Raw genomic sequence first — 17874 nt, forward strand, 5'->3', positions numbered from 1 at the left:
CCTTGATAGATCTGTTTGCTTCTCTTTAGAAGGAGAAGGGTTGATTCCTTGGCCTCTGAGGTGCCTCGGTGACCTCTGAGGCTGCACCATCTCCCACCCCTGCCTCCCCATTATGGAGACCTACTGTACTCATCTAAACCCGTGGAGGGAAGGGACCTTCGTCTTCATTATCTTTCCATCCCCTCCTCTCTGCTAGCAAAGTGCCCAGCACAGAGTGGGTGTTGGGAGATGGCTGAATTGACTTGAAGAATGGGAATGAGAAATGGATTTTGGCTTGGCGTGTAGTTTCTAGGAAAAAGGTGGGAGAGATGATCTGAGTCTCCGTGTGCCAGAGCTGGGAATGGGAAGTGGGGAAGGAGGAAATTAAATCTTCAGTTGGTTGGTGGGATATCCCTCCCACCCCAGGGCCTGCCATTTTTTCATGCTCTTTGTGAACTTGGAGAAGTTATAAGGGATGAGGTGGTAGCAGTTACAGTAGGGTCCAGTAAACGTTAGATAATCAGAGGCTTGGGGATGAGGAAGAGGAAAGGGAACAAGCATTTACATAGTGCCGACTGTATTCCAAACACTGTGCTAATACAAATATTATCTCATTTGATCTTCACAACAACCCTGGGAGGGAGGTGCTATTACTGTCCCCATTTCACAGATGAGGACACTGAAGCAAACAGTTAAGTGACTTGAGCCTTCTGATGTGACTCCTGGCTCCAGGGTCAGCACTCTCTCCACTGGGACATCTGCCTGACTCAAAAAGGTAGAAATGCCGTAAGATCTAAAATAAGGGACAGAAAGGTGTGGAAGTGGATAGAGCACAGGCCTTGGAGTCAGGAGGACCTGAGTTCAAATTCAGCTTCAGATGCATAATAGCTGTGTGAACCTGGGCAAGTCACTTACCCTGTTGCCTCAAAAAACCCAACAAGCAAAAAAGAGCTAAAAGAGACTTTAGTGGTCTAGTCTCTCTCCTATTACATATGAGGAGCCTGAAGCCCAGAGAGGCTAAGCTATTGGCCCAAGGTCACGGGGCCAGACCCATCAAAAACAAAATAGAAAATATAGGTCATCTGTCTCCAAATTCTCTGAGTTTTCTGAATCATAGATTTGGAATTGAAAAGGAGTTGAGTGGTCACCTAGTTTCCACCCCACCCTTTTTATTAAGAGAGGAAACTGAGGCGCAGAGACAATGAGTGACTTGACCAAGACCACATCAGTCACAAGGGCGCTAGTCGTGCCTCCTCCCTGTTGATTCTCTCAGACTGATCTTGTCTACATCCGAACATAGTAGTTTGCCTGTTGTCTTGCCGAATTACACTGTGAACTGCTCGAAGGCAGGGGCTGTCTTCTGCATTTTTTTTTTTTTTTTTGCATGCCCAGCGCTCAGCACAGTGCCCGGCACATATATAATAAATGCTTATTGATTGACATCCGGCGGTCGAGTCCAGGTCCAGCTGCCCAGACCAACGCCCCCTTCTCTTCTGCCCGGCCCTCTCCCAGATCTTCCAGCCGCCTTCCTCAGGGGGAGGAGCCTGGGCAGATCAGGCCCCGCCCGCGTGGAAGGATCGGGGGAAGGGGGTGGTGCTCCCAGAGGTTGCCGCGCTCCACGCTGGGCCGCGCCCCGCAGAGGTGTGAGCCGGCCGCCGCGGGGGGCCTCCCGGACTTTGAGCGCGCGCCTCTGAGGCTGCGGAGGGAGCCGTCGTGCTGCGCTCGGCCAGCTGGAGCTGCAGGTGCGCGGGACAGGACTACAAGTCCCGGCGTCCCCAGCGGGCCCCCGCCGGGCCTCGGCTGCCACTTCGGAGAGCCGGAGAGCGGAGCCAGAGAGGCAGCCGTCGGAGGCGCGGCGGCGCCGAGCGCTGGCTTCTCGTTGGGCTCCTGGGCTGCTGAGCGGCGGCGAGCCGGAGCAGCAGGAGCAGCAGCAGCAGCAGCAGCAGTAGCAGCAGAAGCAAGAGGAGGAGGAGGAGGTGGAGCAGCGGCGGCGGCGGCGGCGGCGGCGGCAGCAGCAGCAGCAGCAGGAGGAGGAACAGCAGCGGCGGCAGCAGCGGCACTAGCACTAGCAGCAGCAGCAGCCACCGCTGCCGCCGACGGCTGCAGGGAGTCCCGGCGGCGGCCGCGCGCTCGGGCCGTCCGTGGCTCCCCGCCAGCCCGGGTGTCCGGGCTCTGGCTCTGGCTCGGGGCTCTTCCCCGTCTAGCCCGCGCGCCCCCAACCCCCGGGTCCCGATGCCGAGGCATGGATAGAGCGGCGCCCCGATCAGCGGCAGCGATGGGGGAGAAGAAGGAAAGCGGAGGGGGCGCGGCAGCTGCAGCAGATGTGGGCGCAGCTGGAGCCGGGGCCGGGGCCGCGGTCGGCCGGGCTCTGCAGCAGTGCGGGCAGCTCCAAAAGCTCATCGACATCTCCATCAGCAGCCTGCGGGGGCTGCGCACCAAATGTGCGGTGTCCAACGACCTCACCCAGCAGGAAATCAGGACCCTGGAGGTACGGGGCTGGGCAAGGTCAGGGCCGAGGAGGTGGGGGGGGCAGGGGACCCCTCCCCCCTCCCATCTACTTTCTGGCGAGCCGGGTCAGGGGCAGGAGAGGATGAGGCGGGAGAGAGGCGGGCTCTGGACCCGGTGCCAACTACCCCACCCCCTCCACCCCCACCCCTTCTCCACCATCCCCCGAACTTTGCATCGTTAAGTTGCACACCCGGGAAGGGTGCTGCTGAGAATCGAGCTAAGCCAGCCTTTATTAATTGCCCACTGTGTGTCAGACTCTGGGGATGCAGAAGCAAAAATGAAAGCCCTGGGAGTTGGGGGGGGGGGAGGAAGAAAGGCCCGCGGGGGGAAGTTCTGGGAGCCTAGAACCAGGCTATCTCTCTCTCCGTCTCTTGATGTCTACTTAGGTCTTTGCGTCCCTGGTTCCTTCTTTACTCGCTGCTGAGGGGCAGCTGCTTGTCCCTGGACTGGGACATTCTTTCCTCTCGGAGTACGGACAGCCGGAGTGGGGAGGACCGTGGAGTTTTGGGTGGGGAGCTGTGGGGGAGAGAAGACAACCCTCTTTTGCACGAGAAATTGATCCTTCTGGAGAGGCGAGACTCGGTCCTTCCCTTTTTCTGGGAGTTTGGGGGAAGAGGTCAGATGACTAGTTTTGACGTCCAGCACCCCAATCCCCCCACTCCTCCCCGGTCTCTCCTACACAGACCTCGGTCCGTTCCCATTTTTAGGCCTTCGAGGTTCTTAGGCTTGTTTCTCCTTTTGTCACTGGGCTCCCACTATTCCATGAACCTTCGAGGACACTCCCATGCCCTCCCTTGCTAGTGTGTGCTTAATCAAGTCTCGTTTTCAAAAGTCTCTCCCCGCTTTGCCTCTTCTCCTGCTTGCTCAGTTTTCTCGCCATGTGCCCGGTACATCGATGGTCCCTGCAGCATCTCTCTGCCAGCTGCTTTGCCGTGCATCAGTCTTAAAAAAAAATTTTTTTTTCCTGCTGAATCGGCGTTTCTCTTCTTCAGTCATTTGTTGCCTGGCCATCGGGTTACCATGGTATTAAGCTAATCAAAACAATTATCCACCTTCTGTTCCCCTGACTTCCTACCAAAAATGGACTTTGGCTTATAACAGATTATACTTAGGAATATAGCATTTTTGTTGGAAATAATCACCATTGCAGGAGTACTGATGGTTGGGGGATGGGGCAAAGAGCTGCTCTGTGTGTGTGTGTGTGTGATGACATCTTCCAAACTCTCAAAGGGAAGTGAAGGCTTAATTGGGGTTGGAAGAACAATGTAAGAAGGTAGTTAGGTTGAGAGGGTCCATCCCTTCCCTTCACTTCCCCCTCTTCTCCTCCCCTCCCCCCACTGCCAGGGTTCACACACAATGGGGGTGAAGATCAGTTCCTCCTTTCCAAACAGCGCTTTTGTCCGGAGACTTTAAAGGCTGCTTGTGTCCAGTGACTTTCTAAGGTTTAAGCTGTGTGCTCCTTATTAGGGAACAGCCTCTGGGTTTGGGCATGGGTCATTTGTCCGAGGTGGGGCTCAGAACAGTTCATTTGTCAGGAAGCTCCCCCCCCTTTCCTCAGCCTCCCCCAAACACCAGTCCAAAACTGTGGTTCCTATTGTTTAATTATTGGTCAATTGATAAAAAACCAGCCATAGGTATTTGGAAGAGGATGGGTCTGCACTCTGTGTGAAATAAGCCACTTGAAAAAAATCCACCTTCTCATCCAAGTGCCGGGAGGGGGTCCAGGTTTCTCCCCTTTTCCCTCAGAAATTTCTTTCTGTAAAGGTCACAGTTACACAGCAGTGTCGACCAGGCCCTTCCATTTAAACTTTTTTTTTCTATAATAGCTGCCCCCCCACCTTTTTTTTGAGACGATACTGTTTTCAAGTGCTCTTTGTGGGGGAGAGAATCTGATTTCTTGAGAGATGCTTGAATGTGCTGGTCTGATGCAGTTCAGTGACAAGATGAGTGGGTTACATTGGTTAATTACAGCATGAGGGCAGGTCCCTGTGGTTGTGCCGCTTGGTTTCTGTATTGTCAAGCAGAAAGCCAGGGCCCTCTGGCCTGTTCTTAGACTGTCCCTGGGGCCCCTCTCGAGGGCTGCTTGGATGCGAGGGTGTTGAACAGTTGGTGGCTGAAGAACCCTAGTGCCACTCAATTCTGAGGGCTGGAGGTGGGGACAAAGCAGTGGTGTTGGAAAGCATCCACATTCTCATCCAAGTGACCAAGGGGTACAGCAGGCTTCTCTCCTCTTACCGCCTAATAAAGGTCACAGTTTGGAACCCTAATTCTGAGGTAGGGGACCTGGGCTAAAATTCTGTCCCAGACACCTAGGGCCAGAAATTTCAAGCTGCAATGCACCTTGGGGGACATTTAGTTCTTCTCCCCCATTTTATAGATGAGGAACTGAGCTCCAGAGAACCGGCCATGTGCCGGGCAATGACTTGCCCAAGGTCACACAGAGAGTAAGTGAAAGAAGCCGGTTCTGTGACTGCAGATCAAATGCCTTTTCTCCTACATCATGCTTCCTCCTCTATTTCCTTGGGGAAAGGCCAGTGCCAAGGTGCAGTGATGGAGAGTTGTTTGTGAAGGCCGTCTTGGCTGGGCTAGTGGCTCTATCTAGAAAGAAGGGATAATGATGCCTATACTTAACAAATAACCTCTGTTGTCTCTGTCTTACTTGAGTTACTGAGAGCACTTTGTCAACCTTCAGCGTCTATAGAAATGAGTGGCTGCAATTTCTGTTTTGTTTTGTTTTTTCCTTTTTTTTTGCCCTTGGGCGGGTCATCCACAGCCCCAAACTATCTGGCTGTTTGCTCAGTGCCCTGGATTGTCCAGTGACCTCCCCTGGGTGCTGTCGGCTATTTCACTTGGATAGGAATTTGTCCAAAACAGTTAGAAACACCCCAGGGATCAGAGAGGATTTGCAATGGAAATGAGGGGGAAATACTCAGTTCTTTGTCCTCTCTCACCAAGATGGATCCAGATTACTTCCCAAGTCCCTAAAAGAAGAGACTGTGGTTATTTTCTGGTCAGAAAGAAGAAGATGCAGTGTCCCCTTACAACAGATGCTGTGACTCTCACAAGAGGGCCCTTTGGTGGAGATGGAAAGTGAGGGGGAAGAGGTGCCCATTTGGGAGCAAGCCTGGGCTTTCTGGAGCACTTCCACAGTGTAAAGAGGGTGCCCTCCCTCCCTCCTTCTTCCCTCCGTCCCTCCTTCTTCCCTCCCTCCCTCCCTTCCTCTCTTCCTCCCTTCCTTCCTTCCTCCCTTCCTTCCTCTCTTCCTTCCTTCCTTCCTTCCTTCCTTCCTTCCTTCCTTCCTTCCTTCCTTCCTTCCTTCCTTCCTTCCTTCCTTCCTTCCTTCCTTCCTTCCTTCCTTCCTTCCTTCCTTCCTTCCCTCCCTTCCTCCCTCCCTCTCTCCCTCTCTCCCTCTCTCCCTCTCTCCTTCTCTCCCTCTCTCCCTTCTCTCTGTCTGTCTGAGAGGCAGAGCACTAGTGACATCAAGTTGGCAGGGGAGCAGAGTGACTTCAGAAATGACCCAGCTGGGGGTTCTTTTCTAGATCTGTAAAATCCTCTTGAATACCAGGCAACTGTCCATCTCTAGATAAACTTCTTGCAACACTGGGGCCGGAGTGCTTAAAGCCAGGTCTGGTCAAAGGGCTTATCTTGTGTAATGAAAGAGAAACACAGAATCCTTAAAATATTTATATTGAGGGGGAGGAGAAAGTGGAGGGAGGAAAGGAGATTGGATTAGATACCCCTGAGTCACCTTCCAACTTTGGGTACTCAGTGAAAGCCTTGGGGTCTAGAGGTTAGGAAGACCTAAATTCGTATCCTGCTCCAGATGAGTATGGACTGTGTGACCCTGGGCAAGTCACTTAGAAGTTAAGTGACTTGCCCAGGGTCACACAGTCCATACTTCAGTTTTCCCATCTGTAAAGTGGAGATAATAACCCCACTTAACAGGGATGTTTTCAGGAACAAATAAGATGAAAATGCTTTGCAAATTTTAATGCCACTATGCAAATGTTAGTTATTACATCAATCACTGATTCATACGCACATATAAGTGTATCTCTAAATCTGTGGATCAGCCTATCTTTCTGTTGATTTGGCCAGAGCTGGCTGTAGAGTGAGGAAGCTCTGTGGCCCAAGTCCCACCCCCTCCCCCTCTCTCTGTCTGTCTCTCTCTCTCTCTCTCTCTCTGCTCTAGTGCTCCAGCCAATTCTCCAAGATGTTAAATTGTAGATAGAGCAGGTGCCCAGCTAAATTGGTGAAGGAAATTTGCTTACTTAGAGTTCCCTATTCTGATGAAAACACAGTTCTGGTAAATGTAGATATGTATACATAAACACAGTGCAAAGCCATATAATATGATACGATAGAGTTCTGGGCCTGGAATCAGGAAGAATGGAGTTCCAATCAGGTCTCACATGCGTCCTGGTTGTGTGACCCTGGGCAAGTCACTGAACCTCTCTGCCTCAGTTTCCTCATCTGTAAAATGGGTATACGGACGGGACCTACTTCCCAGGGTTGTTGTGAGAATCAGATAAGATAATAATTGTACGTGCTGTGCTATATAAATGAGAGCTATCATTAATACAATACGATGCAATAGAGCACAATACACACTGTCCCCAAAGTCTTTAAAACACCTGAACTAAGATTTTGGGGACGCTTTATATTTCATTGTATTGTCTTATATTATATTGTATCAGTTCCTCAGCCCTGAATGGGAAATCCCCTCTATCGCAGACACACAGAAAAAGAACACAGAGGAACTTCTAGTGTCTGTGTGTATGTGTGTAGGTTCTGTCCTGTGATCTTTGAAGATAAGGCTCTCTCTAGTGGCTAGAAAACTGACCTTGGGGTCAGGAAGACCTGGGTTCTAGTCTTGCTTTAGCTTCTTACCAGAAGTATGACACCACAACTAATTACTTCGCCTTTCTCTGCCTCAGTTTCTCTCATCTGTAAAATGCATGTAATAGTTGGAGCATTTCAAGGGCCAATCCCGGGCTCAAGTAGTTTTATATAAATAGATAAAACTTGCTTTTTGTAATGTAGATATATATGTGTATGTATGTATATATGCATACGTGTGTATATATATGTATATACCTATATCTACACATATATCCACACATATACATACCTGTATATGTATTTGTTGTTGGGTCCATGTTCCATTCTTTATGACTCCATGGATCATAGTACTCCCATACTGTCCATGGGATTTTCTTGGCAAAGATACTGGAATGATTCACCATTTCCTTCTCCAGTGGATTAAGGTAAATAAGAGGTTAAGTGAGTTGCCCAGGGTCATACAGTATCTGAGAGCAAATTCAAACTCAGGTTTTCCTGATTCCAGACACAGTGTTCTATCTACTGAGCCACCTAGCAGCTTCTAAGGCAAACAGAGGTTATGTGACATATATGTATATGCATGTGCATAATGTGTATGTATTATATATGTATACAGGTAGATGGATATGCATTATGTATGTGTTTATATATACATGTATATATACATAAAATAACTATATAAATTTTATATAATGCATATAGCATATATGTGTATGTATACATACATACACATATATGTAAAGCCCTTTGCAAACCTTCAAGTCAGTTATTTGGAAGAATAATTACAGCAGCTTTCCTTGGCATCTGAAGCACTTTTTCCAAGTACATTCTTTCTCTCAATTCTCTTGGCTGCCCCCTGAGCTAGGTAGCACCACTGTGATTATACTAAAAAGCTTCTGAGGGTTGCCGATTTGCCGAATGTGGGTGTTCTGTCCAGCCACAGATGTAGTTAGACTATTGCTACTTCTCTTGGTCAGACATTATAAGCTTTTGTGACTGAAAAAAGCCCGTGGTTGGTGGCCGGTCTCCTAGTGACAACCCTCTCCCCATCTAACTGGGCTAGCCTCAGATGAAAGATGAATATCTAGAATGTCCATGAATAAATTAAAAATCCCCACAGTTCTAGGTTTTTTCCCCCCTGGAAAATGAAAGGGCTATAGGGGATAAAATTACTGTCATCCCTTTTGGGTCTAAGATTCTGAAAAGAAAAATGGAAAAGTAATCACAGAAGTCATTGAATTAGTGCATTGACTAATGAGAGCAATATCATTCATTAACTTAGAGGCGGTTGTGGCCCCCTGGACTTGGAGTTAGAGGAACAAGGGACAGGGCAAGTCACTTTAGTTCTCTGGGCCTCAGTTTCCTTAAAATGGGTTTAGAGTCAGTGTACCAAGAGTTTGAACTTTGGCTCCCTACTTGTATGACCCAGCCCAAGTCACTGTGCCTCTCTGGGCCTCAGTTTCTTCCTCTGTCAAATGAACTGGGGGGGGGGGAGGTGTAGACAAGATAGCCTCTGAGGCCTTTCTAGCTCCAAATATATGACCCAATGGGGCCCTTTAACCTCCTTATGCCTCAATTTCCCCATCTGTAAAATGATAGGGTTAGACTAGATGGCCTCTGATGTCCCTTCCAGCTCCATGACCATCTGGGGTGATAATTGGGCTATGGCTAGCAGTGTCTTGTGAGGAAAGTGAATTATAAACCTTCAAATGCTGTGTGTGTGTGTGTGTGTGTTTGTGTGTAAAATATATGTGTATACATTTTGGGGGGGGGCGGGGCAATGAGGGTTAAGTGATTTGCCCAAGGTTACACAGCTAGTAAGTGGCAAGTATCTGAGGTCAGATTTGAACTCAGATCTTCCTGAATCCAGGGCCAGTGCTTTATCCACTGTGCCACCTAGCTGCCCCCTCCTGTATATATTTTTAATATAATGACATATTATAAAATATTATCTATAAAATCTGATCTCATCATCCTCACCATCTCCCATTCCCTGGTTAGAGGCAGCAGGCCTTGGGGTTTGCTGCAGGGTCATATTAACCCAATCCTTTGTTGCAGAGAGTGCTTTCCTGTACATTATCAATTTAGTAAAAATCCTCCTGCTAGCCAGGTAGTGTGCCAGCCTCTGGGGATGTAGAGGTAACAAACAGAAGGTTGATGGGTAGATGACAATAAAGGCTGACAATCATAGAGCTACTTTAAAGTTTGTAAAGTACTTTACATCCCTTATTTTGTTTAAGCTACAAAAACCTGCCTTCCAGGGAGGTGCTGCTCTTATCTCCATTTTATGTATGAGGAAATTGGGGGCCCAGAGAGGTTCAGGTTTTGCCCAGGGGGGCACAGTTAGTAGATGTCCGAGGCAGGATTCAATCTGAGCCTTATACCACCAATTCACTGCCAGATGGGCAAGATGGTTGACCTTGTAGGAGAGTTGAGAAAATTCCCCTCCACCAATTCTCTGTAGTGATAGGGGACTATGGTGCTAGGTCAAGAGTTCTCCAGTGTGTGTGTGTGTGTGTGTGTGTGTGTGTCCTGGCAGAATTTTAGACCCCTGTCTTCTTGGTTTCAAGTTCAGCATTCGTTTGACTCTATCATCTTCTTCGTACTTAGGGTGGGTGAATTCGGAATGTGCTGACGAGTGGTCAGGGTTGACCTCATGCCTCCCTAAATAACTAGTTTTCTCAACATGAGGAGGAACTACTTCAGAGGGTGTCATTCTTGGAATGGCTCATCTAGACCCGATTTTAGCCACCACTCAACAAAAATACCCTGTAACCCAAGAGCTCTCCACGGGGAGGCCAGCACATAAAAATCATATTGCTCTCATTTCTCTGGTCTCAGAGCCCCCAAGTTGACTGGAACAAGTGTTATTCTCCCCATTTCATAGATAAGACTCCCTGAGCCTCCATGAAATAGCAGGATTCTGAGCAAGGAGGATGAGGAGCCCGCAGGGCAGGGGAGCGTTTGAAAGCGATGAAATAGAAAATAAAACTTTGGGGGCTGCTGGTGCAATTGTATTCTTCCTTGGTCCAACTGCATTTCAAGGGTGTGTCTCATTATGGTCCCTGCAGTTTCAGAAAGACATGGATAAGCTGGATAGCATGCTGCCTGGATGGGGAAGGGCCCCAAGTCCACACCTTGTGCTAATTAGTTGACTGACTGACCTTGGGAGATGTTTCAAGACTTCAAATGAGAGGCACCTTTAAGTGCTTGTGGGGTTGTCACCCAGATGTGGATCACAATGTTTCCAAGCTGAAGAGGACCCCAGAGGCCATTCAGTCAGACCTTTGGAAACGAAGGCCTATGGAGGTTAAGTCGCAATTGTCATGCAAAATTCTAGTTTAGGATCACATGCATCAGACACAGGATTTGAACCCAGGCTGTCTGGAGTCCTTGCTTTGTCCACTGGATCGTGATTAGCCGTGAGGTGCTTGGCCCTCTGGAGGCCATGAATGAGAAAATGCAGACATGGAAATTTAGACTCAGTATTTGAGGCGGGGAAAGACTTCCCCCACAAAGAGGGCTATCTCTCGGTACACCGTGATCTCCGCAGGGCACAGCGGGTAGGGGCTTCCTCTTCACTAGAGAAGGAATTTCTGAGATCCAGTCATTCTGATTCTGCCTCTTTCCCAAGGATCTCCCCATCTAGGAATTGGCAGGGTCAGGCCTTGAACCCAGGACAACCGACTGCAGGTGCAATCAACTTTCCTGCTCCAAAGCCCCCCTGGCCCTTGATCCCTCCAGGATAGGGGAGCTGATTCAGGAGGAAGTCTGCCCAACTCTTCAGTGGCACAGGCAGGAGCTCGGCCAAACACATGACTGACTCCTGGAGGGTTCATGGGATTTTGACTTCCCTACCTCCTCCCCCTTGCCTTCTTCATCTGGCCCCCGGTTTGTCTGATCATGTCAGGCTGTCAGGAGTGTGCCCAGCTGGGGCATTCTTCATCTTCCCAGTCAAAGCACTTGCCAGGTGGTTTCCAAGGTGTGGAGGAACTTGTAGGAACAGACCTAGTCATTCAGTGCCAAAGGTGGCACCATGGCTTATCTCAGTGCTTCAGACTGATATATTTTTTCTTTTTCTTTTCTTTTTCTTTCTTTCTTTCTTTCTTTCTTTCTTTCTTTTCTTTCTTTCTTCTTTCTTTCTTTTCCTTCCTTCCTTCCTTCCTTCCTTCCTTCCTTCCTTCCTTCCTTCCTTCCTTCTTCCTTCTTCCTTCCTTCCTTCCTTCTTTCTTTCTTCTTTCCCTTTCTTTCTCTTTCTTGTCTTTCTTTCTTTCTTTCTCTTCTTTCTTTCTTTTTTCTTTCTTTCTTTCTTTCTTTCTTTCTTTCTTTCTTTCCTTCTTTCCCTTTCTTTCTTCCTCATTCCTTTCCTTTCCTTTCCTTTCCTTTCCTTTCCTTTCCTTTCCTTTCCTTTCCTTTCCTTTCCTTTCCTTTCCTTTCCTCTCCTCTCCTCTCCTCTCCTCTCCTCTCCTCTCCTCTCCTCTCCTCTCCTCTCCTCTCCTCTCCTCTCCTCTCCTCTCCTCTCCTCTCCTCTCCCTCCTCTCCTCTCCTCTCCTCTCCTCTCCTCTCCTCTCCTCCTCTCCTCTCCTCTCCTCTCCTCTCCTCTCCTCTCCTCTCCTCTCCTCTCCTCTCCTCTCCTCTCCTCTCCTCTCCTCTCCTCTCCTCTCCTCTCCTCTCCTCTCCTCTCCTCTCCTCTCTTTCCCTACCTCCTTTCTTTCCTTCTTGTCTTTTAGGAGGGAGGAACTAGAATCTACCTATAGAATTAGCAGTTGGAGAAATCTTGACCTGGACGTGGGACACTCCTGATCTATGACCATTTCTAGGCCCTGACACCTGTAGAGGGCATTCAGGGGTTTTGTAGATTTCCTAGGATTTAGGGCCGGAAAACATCTTAGAGAGGCCAAACCTCTCATCCTGAGGGAAAGAGGAGTGACTTGTCCAAGCTGCTACAGGCAGTGAGGGTAGAGCTGGGATTTGAATCTAGATCAATCTGACATTTATTAATCACCTACTGTGTGCTAGGTGCTAGCAATGCAAAGACAAAAGCAGAACAAGAAATTTCCCTTTTGCCAGAGAAACAATTAGTACATCTGTGATGTATAGTATAGGATGCAGCTTGGGTCTATGATTTCACTGGTCTAGATATAGGATGAGGAAACTCTCCCTGCCAATAGCAGGGTGGCACCTCTCTGCCACATATGGTCTTGAGCAGGGGTTCTTAACCTGGAGTCTGTGAGAACTTGTTTTTTTAAATAAATATTTTGATCTCTATATTTCAGTATACTTGGCTTCCTTTATAATTATTTGTATGTACTTAAAGGTAAAGTACATTAATATAAATTTTAGAATACTAATACTATTACTATTAAATAAATATATTATATGGGCAGCTAGGTGGCGCAGTGATAGAGCACTGGCCCTGGATTCAGGAGGACCTGAGTTCAAATCCGGCCTCAGACACTTAATACTTACTAGCTGTGTGGACCCTATGCAAGTCACTTAACCCCAATTGCCTCACCAAAAAAAAAAATGAATAAAATACAATCTACTCATATATTTAAAAACAAGATTCTGAGTAGGGGTCGTGGGCTTCACCAGACTGCCAGAGGAGTCAAAAAAAAAAGGTGAAGAACCGCTGACTTAGGGGAGTTACCCTAGAGTACGGGAGGTTAAGGGACTTGCCCAGGGTCACACAGCCAGTGTATGTCAGAGGTAAGACTTGAATTTGGGTCTCCCTGCTCTGAGCACAGGCTGATTCTTGATTATGTAAGTCAGTCTGAGTAAGTACTCATTCTTTTTTTGGGAGGTGGGGGAGACATTATTGGGGAGGGCAGATGCATCAGCAAAGGCTCCATGCAAGAATGAGTGTCCAAGGGCCTGTGGCTTCTTAGGGCCATTGGCTCATTCCTCCGGAACTGTACTTACAGGAATCCCATTCTCCACATGTGCTGGGTCAGGTGGCTGCTATCTCACCTTCTGGCTGGGCAAAGGGGCTTTTCTGTCCATAGTACTGAGAAACTGTTACTATTATAGGTACTGGTGCAGGCTGGGCTGGATGCCAACCCTCACCTGATAATGAGAGAGAGAGAGAGAGAGAGAGAGAGAGAGAGAGAGAGAGAGAGAGAGAGAGAGAGAGAGAGGAGAGAAAAGGGAGGAGAGGGGAGAGAGAGGAGAAAAGGGAGGAAGGGGGAGAGACAGAGATAGAGGAATAAAGGGGAGGGGAGCACAGAACAGAGGTCACAGTTGATTCCCCTGTGGTCTCTGACATGTCCATGGGGGTTAGAGGTTTAGAGAAACAAGAGCTACTGTATGTGGAGATAGGCTATGAAGTCATCTCCAGGGAGGTAATAGTTAATTCAGGGGAATTGATTATATCACCAAGAGAGAGATACACTCGGGTGACCCAACAGTCTTTGTGCGGTTTCATGCTGTTAAAGTTATTTTAATTATTTTGTTTTAGCTATTATTTTTTGTTATATTGCTTAAAATCACACCAAGACTTTGGGGACACCCTGAATGGAGCAAAGAGGACCTGAGTGAGAGCTCTGAGCAGTCAGGGTGAATAATCATGCTTAGTAGACCGAGAAAGAGCATTCAGACCCTGAGTTGGGGAACCAGGACAGATCAGCATCTGTACATCCCACGGAGGAGACGGTATCTGGAGGGAAGGGGGTGGACCCACAGGGACAAATGGTAAAGAGGGTTTAAAAAAGACCACTGGGGCAGCTAGGTGTGCAGTGAATAAAGCACTAGCCTGGATTCAGGAGGACCTGAGTTCAATTCAGCCTCAGGCACTGACACTTACTAGCTGTGTGACCCTGGGCAAATCAGTTAACCCTCATTACACCCCCCCCCCCAACCCAAAAAGCCAAAACCAAAAAAAAGACCACTGGTCCTAGCAGTGGAGAGATCATTGGTGACCTTAGGAAGAGAGCTGTTTCAGTTGAAGGAATGGGGATGGAAGCCCAGATTGCAAAGGATTGAGAAGTGAGTGGGAGGTGAGAAAGGAGAGAGGCAATGAGCCAAGGAGGACAGCTTTCTTTCTATAGCTTTGAAGAGGCAGCCTGGTGCCGGAATGGAGAGAACTTTGGATCTGGGTTCGAGTTCGGCTGTGCTACCATTAATTTGGATGGACCTAGGATAAATTGCTGCCTCAGTGGACCTCAGTGGAAGGAGGGGCAGCTAGGTGGCGCAGTGTATAGAGAATGAGCCCTGGAATGAGTAGGACCCGAGTTCAAATATGGTCCCAGACACTAGCTGTGTGACCCAGGGTAAGTCACTTAACCCCTATTGCCTCCTCTCCTTCCCCCCAAGAAAAGAAAGGGTTAGGTTCCATGATCTCAGGTCATGGTAAGCCCTAAGACTTAAGATACCTATGATAGCTCCAGCTGGCAAAGCTATCTCCTCCCCCACTGGAGTCAGTGCCCATCTTCTCTGCACTCCTTCCCCCTAGCCTTAATCTCTCCCTCCTCCACAAACACACATTCCAAGAAGCCAGAGACAACATCTTTTTGCTAGATAGCTCTGAGTAGAGCCTAGTAGCCATCAGTTGGAGGTGTAAGGCTTATTTCTATGAGTATATGTGGTAAGACTGATGACAGAGAAGTATCTCACTATAGATTAGTGTGTGTGTGTGTGTGTGTGTGTGTGTGTGTGTGTGTGTGTGTATGCATGCCTGCACACAGGTAGTTGGGGTTAAGTGACTTGACTAGGGTCACACAGCTAGTAAAATGTCCAAGGCTGGATTTGAACTCAGTTTTCTCCTAACCTCCAATGCTTGGTGTCATCCATTTCACAACTTAGCTGCCCCTCCACTGTAGAATATTCTTACAAGGATCAGATGTGTTCTTTATCTTTCATTTGTCGAATTCTTAACCCCTTCCTCTTCTTAGGGCGCTGTAAAAACTGCACCAAGACTTTCAGGGTACCCTGAACGTATTCTCACTTGGCAATCTCATCAAGTTCCATGAATTTAACTACCATGTCCCTGGAGATGCCTCCATAGCCTATCCCCATATACAAATATACCCCAATTCATTCACGTGCTGTGTCCTCCAGGAGGCTAACCACCTGCTAGGTGGTCTTTCTTTAGGTCAAAATAGCTGGCTCTCCCAAATTTCTAGGCCTGGGTGATTTGTCCCAGCTCTCTGTAGATGGATTTACCAGTTGAGCCCATGAAGCAGATATAGTCCTGACCTGTGCAAGGCTTATGGGCCCTGATTAAAAGCCTGGCACAGTCAAGGGCTTCTGCTCTGACACCCCCACTCTTTTTTTCTTTTTTTTTTGTAAGGACAAGCTGTAGACTCTTGCATCTCTCCTGAAAGCCACCAAGATAAGATGCTTATTGATAGCTTGCCACACCAGTTTTTTTTTTCTCCCACCATTGCATATATCAGGGATGGACTAGAAACTGAATGGCTTGCAAACTAATTGGGGTTGGGTAGGGTGGGGTGGGGAGTCTGGTTTCTGACCAGTCCTGGGGCTCTGTATCCCCCTTGGGGAATACAGTGAATGAGCCTCAAGAATTCCTGGCCCCCCTTTGCTTGTGGGAGGAGCTGGGATAGTTGTAGATTGGAGTGGGTGTTTGGCAGGATAGCATGGTTTTAGTTATTCTAGACTCCTGTAACTCAAGGGATGTGGTTCTCTACCCCCCGACTGTGCTGTTCAAAGGAATCAGTGCTCCAGGATATTCGAGTTGTTAGAAGATTTCTGCATCTCTAGACAGTACCCTGGGAAGAGCATTGGCATTGGAGGAAGGGTGTTCAAATCCTGCCCCTCCCAGTTATTCTACGTCCTACCTAGGGGTAATTCATGTTAACTACATGAGCCTGTTTCTTTTTTCTTTTTCTTTCTTTCTTTTTTTGTGGGACAATGAGGGTTAAGTGACTTGTCAAGGGGTCACACAGCTAGTGTTAAGTGTCTGAAGCCGGATTTGAACTCAGTCCTCCTGAATCCTGCGCCCAGTGCTTTTTCTACTGCGCCACCTAGCTGCCCCTCCTCAATTTCTTTATCTGTAAAATGAAGGAGTTGTGCAGGATTGGGGGTGGGGGACTCCAAGTCTATGATCTTCAGCTGGAAGGTGAGGGTCCAGCCTCTTCATTTTACAGTGAGCAAGCACCCATGCTAAGCACTGGAGAAAAAAAAGAAAGACAAAACCAGTCCTTTCTGTCTACCGGCTTTCATTCTAAAGCACTGCTGGAGACAGACCTATTGAAAGGCTGGCCAAGATCAGTCAATCAAGAAAACATTTTCTTCTAATCTGGACCTCCAGCAGTGTGTCCCTGGGCAAGTCACTTCACTCTGTTTGCCTCAGTTTCCTCATCTGTCAAATGAGCCAGAGAGGGAAATGGCAAAACCCTCCAGCATCTGCCAAGAAAACCCCAAATGTGGTCAAGAAGGGCACGAAATGACTTTAAAAAAAATGACAACAACAAAAGCACTTACTTTGTGCCTGGCCCTGTTCTAATACAAATAAGAAAAAGAAGAAAATAGTACCTGCCCTCATGGAGTTTACAATCTAATGGAGGAGGGAAGACAGTAGTTTCACTGTTTCTTGTTTGGAGAAAAACCTCTTTCTTGGTTTGAGTCACCAAAGGGCTGTGAACCATCTTTCCTCTAAGAAGAAAAGTTTTTATCCAATTTACTGAGATGAGCCATGTGAACGAAGCATCTGGGGACAGGCCCGGCTTGCTCTGTGGGGGTTTGGGGCAAATGAGAAGAGAAGAGGTTTTTCTTTTTAATTAAATGTTTTTCCAACTAACAGAAATCAATTTTTGCTTCTCTCACCTCCCCCTGCCATTGGAACGGAGAGGAGAGAGAGAGAGAGAGAGAGTGGAGAGAGATGGAGAGAGAGAGAGAGAGAGAAAGAAAATGAAGCCCTTGTAACAAATATGCTTAATCAGGCATAACAAAGTCCTTCATTTTGCCATGTCCAAAAAAAAATCTGTCTCCTCCTTGAGTCCTTCAGCTCCTGGTCAGGAGATGGGGAGCAGGAGAAGAAATGCGTTTTGTTTTTTTCTTTTTTTTTGATGAGGCAAATTGGGGTTAAGTGACTTTCCCAGGGTCACACAGCTAGTAAGTAAGTGGCAAGTGTCTGAGGCAGGATTTGAACTCAGGTCCTCCTGAATCCAGGGCTGGTGCTCTATCTACTGTGCCACCTAGCTACACCAAGAAATGTGTTTTTAAATAGCAGTTGCATCCCGTGCCCAAGGCTCTGTATTTTTTTTTCCAAACTAAATACCAGTGTTTTTACAGTGTATTAGGGCAGGAATTCTGGAATTTCATATCTGGAATTCCACATGTGTCTGTTAGGCCCCTCTTTGTCTAGTCCCCAAATGGAAGATAAGACCTGTAGAATGGAAGCAGTCACTTTATATGGGAGATACCTTGTTCCTGGAAAGGCTCATTCCTTGGCTCCCTCTTCTCCACTCTTCCTCATCTTCTTTCACTCAGGTTCCTTTTGCCATTCTTTCCTCCTTCACCTCTCTCACACGATGAGGTGGCCTTATGATTTACTAAGGCTAATAATCCCCTATGCCTGCCTTTTTC

General features: G+C 47.9%; 1 protein-coding gene across 7 annotated transcripts in view; it reads left to right on the forward strand.

Moving 5' to 3' along the window:
* The first annotated feature begins 1634 nt into the window (after positions 1-1634).
* KSR1 (kinase suppressor of ras 1) overlaps positions 1635-17874 on the forward strand; it is a 224777-nt gene continuing 208537 nt past the window's right edge. For 3 of the 7 annotated variants that reach the window (XM_044002780.1, XM_044002776.1, XM_044002775.1), the window contains exon 1: positions 1635-2467. In XM_044002780.1, the coding sequence (XP_043858715.1) occupies positions 2222-2467 (246 nt within the window). In that variant the 5' untranslated portion in view covers positions 1635-2221. The remainder of the gene's footprint in view (positions 2468-17874) is intronic. The other 4 variants (XM_044002777.1, XM_044002774.1, XM_044002773.1 and 1 more) reach the window with 2 other exon arrangements.

The sequence above is a fragment of the Dromiciops gliroides genome, chromosome 4 (genome assembly GCF_019393635.1).
Source record: "Dromiciops gliroides isolate mDroGli1 chromosome 4, mDroGli1.pri, whole genome shotgun sequence".
Lineage (NCBI taxonomy): Eukaryota > Metazoa > Chordata > Mammalia > Microbiotheria > Microbiotheriidae > Dromiciops > Dromiciops gliroides.